The sequence below is a fragment of the Apis dorsata genome, unplaced genomic scaffold (assembly GCF_000469605.1).
Source record: "Apis dorsata unplaced genomic scaffold, Apis dorsata 1.3 scaffold_468, whole genome shotgun sequence".
NCBI lineage: Eukaryota > Metazoa > Arthropoda > Insecta > Hymenoptera > Apidae > Apis > Apis dorsata.
This window is the reverse complement of record NW_006263707.1, coordinates 131,051-133,550: the sequence shown is the minus strand read 5'-3', so window position 1 is coordinate 133,550 and position 2,500 is coordinate 131,051. Positions and strand designations below refer to the sequence as shown.

Sequence of the window (2,500 nt, the reverse complement as noted above, 5' to 3'; positions counted from 1 at the left end):
AAATTTAACCTGATAGGTCGGTGGCTCTTTACAGGCTGGCGCGTGACACGGATGTGGTGCAAGGTACTCAACACCGGGCTCCGGTTTCGTCGCAACATTCACCATATTGCATTCGGATTGTACTTTGGCCAACAAACGTTTCTTTTGCGATTGAGAAGAATATCCAGAGCTACTACTGCAATTAACAATGTATTGATTGTCATGATTTCTTCTGAATGAAATTATAAACTTTTGTTGGGTCGATTCGATTACCTGCTGACGTGATGTTGTTGTTGAGGTTCGTGTTTGATTAGCTGCGTAGTTTGCTGATGTTGAGGATGTTGCGGTAAATGTTGATATAGATGATTATGTGCTCGACCCGGACTAGCTTCGCCATCGCTATCACCAACAGTTACACAACTGATAATATTTTTTCGTTGCGACCTCTGAGACGTACTATGTGCTGTTGCGTGTCCATTAGTGTGCGATTGACTACTCGAATGAGTTTGTTGCATAGGCTGGACCACGCGTGGTGTTGACTGCGTGCTGAAAGTATATAAAAACATGTGCTTTCAATTGCACGAGAAACAACCAGAAAACGGATAACCCCGTACAATCCAAAATACGTTTACACTGAGCATGAAAAAATGGCATTAAACGCTAGGGCTGTAAGTTAGAGTTACATGTTAATTCGTAACGAGTTAATTGACACTCACAAGCGCTACAAACACAAGTGTATTTAAATTATCATATCATATGCAATTTTTAGATTTTTGTCATAGGTATGATAATATAAATAAAATACATTAATAATGTCAAAAATTAATTTCACAACATTACATTTATAAATAAAAAAAAGCAATGTGTTATGCTATGTTCTTAGCGATTATTAACCATTAATCAATGCTGTTGTGTGTGATTGCGTGATTGAACTACGTTACATTCATATACCTTCGAATGACTTCCTCGCGAACTGGACGTCCATCGCCAGACAGGCGAGTTGCCAAATTTTGACAGGCTCCGCATTGCCGATCTCCACAGCTGTCAATGATATTCATGCATGATTCCACTACTTTCTATTCTAATAAATTACTAATAAATATATTCCATGGTGGAAACATCTATGGACAGAATTTACAGATAAATCTCCGTAAAGAAAACAAAATAAAAGAATAGATATTTATAAACGAGACTCCAGCAAATAGGCAATTTTCAAATTCATCGAACTACAAAAAAATTTTTAACGAAGCAAATTAACGACAAATTAAATACCCGACTTGCTATAACACTTTACGTTACATTCTCGATAAATATAAAGCTTCTAATTTTATAAATACGCACAAAAATTTCTAACTACTTTTTCTAATATTCTAAGAAGTAATAAGTAAATTAACTCACCATTTGCCCGGCGTTTCGTCTTCACTATCACTAATTGTGATAACAGAAACTGCTGGTGATGGGGTATCATGAATTGTAATAGTTTGCTGCCGACCAGATGTAACTTGATGGTGTTCTACGTTATGACTACTGCTGTGTTTACTGCTATGATGATGTTGTTGCATGGGTTGTTGCTGCCAATGACTGCTCGAAGGTGAATGCCGTCTCATGTTGCTCGGAGGTGTACTTTCTTTTACCCTCTTTTTCACCGGACTTAATTGCTGCGTTTCTTTCTTGTGTTCGTGCCTATGCTGAGACTGTTGAGGTACCGTCACGTGATGTTGATGATGCTTCGTCACACTACGTTTTGCCCAAGCTTGAGGAGGATGTTCAACAAGGGCACTAGTATTGTAAACTTCTGTGACAGGAAATACTGGCCGCTGATCCTTCCCAAAACAAGGGAGGTTAGTTAAAAGTCCGTTCGAATAATTTACGAAGATAATTAAGGCAATAAAATAAGGCAATAAAATTACCTGCAGAATGGCAGAACTATCTACAATAAGAGGTCTTCCCCAATCCCCAGCATCGCTCAATAATGGTTGCTGTATCGCTGCATGTTGCGGTGGCAATTGCTGCCAAGATGGTACGATAGCAGCCATTTGACGACTTCCACCAGGCCAAGAGGTTTGTACAGCATTCTACGAAAAAATGAAATTATTTATATAATTATATATTTTTAAAACATATCAACATCGTTCGCTTTATACGATACTTACAGTCAATAACATTTGTCGTCCAGTTTCTACCATAGATACGGGCACCGCAGCATATTGTTGTTGAGCAGCTGCAGCTGCGGCAGCAACAGCCTGCTGCGATATAATCGATGGTTGAATTTGTAGCGGAGCTTGTTGCGCTTGTGGGGGCTACGAAAATTAAGAAATATGATTGAACGATCATGAATATGATGATGATATTGAATTCAAATGAAAATCAGTATCTCGTTTACTTGAGCAACAACTACGTGTTTTGCAGGACTTGGCATCGTTTGATAACTGGGTGGGTGACAAAGTAGACCGGGTACCAATTGATGCGGAAAGTCATGTACTCCACTTCGTCCGCTATTTGATCCACTAGACGAGCTACT

General features: G+C 38.9%; 1 protein-coding gene across 1 annotated transcript in view; it reads right to left on the bottom strand.

The window, feature by feature from the left end:
* Positions 1–2,500, bottom strand: part of LOC102670853 (homeodomain-interacting protein kinase 2) — a 17,638-nt gene that overhangs the window by 2,556 nt on the left and 12,582 nt on the right. Inside the window, exons 11-17 of the mRNA XM_006619972.2 lie at positions 2,363–2,500; positions 2,133–2,279; positions 1,890–2,054; positions 1,378–1,802; positions 931–1,020; positions 253–525; positions 10–175 (exon numbers count right to left, since the gene is read on the bottom strand). The exon at positions 2,363–2,500 is cut by the window's right edge and continues 18 nt beyond it. Coding sequence (XP_006620035.1) covers positions 10–175; positions 253–525; positions 931–1,020; positions 1,378–1,802; positions 1,890–2,054; positions 2,133–2,279; positions 2,363–2,500 — 1,404 coding nt within the window. The remainder of the gene's footprint in view (positions 1–9; positions 176–252; positions 526–930; positions 1,021–1,377; positions 1,803–1,889; positions 2,055–2,132; positions 2,280–2,362) is intronic.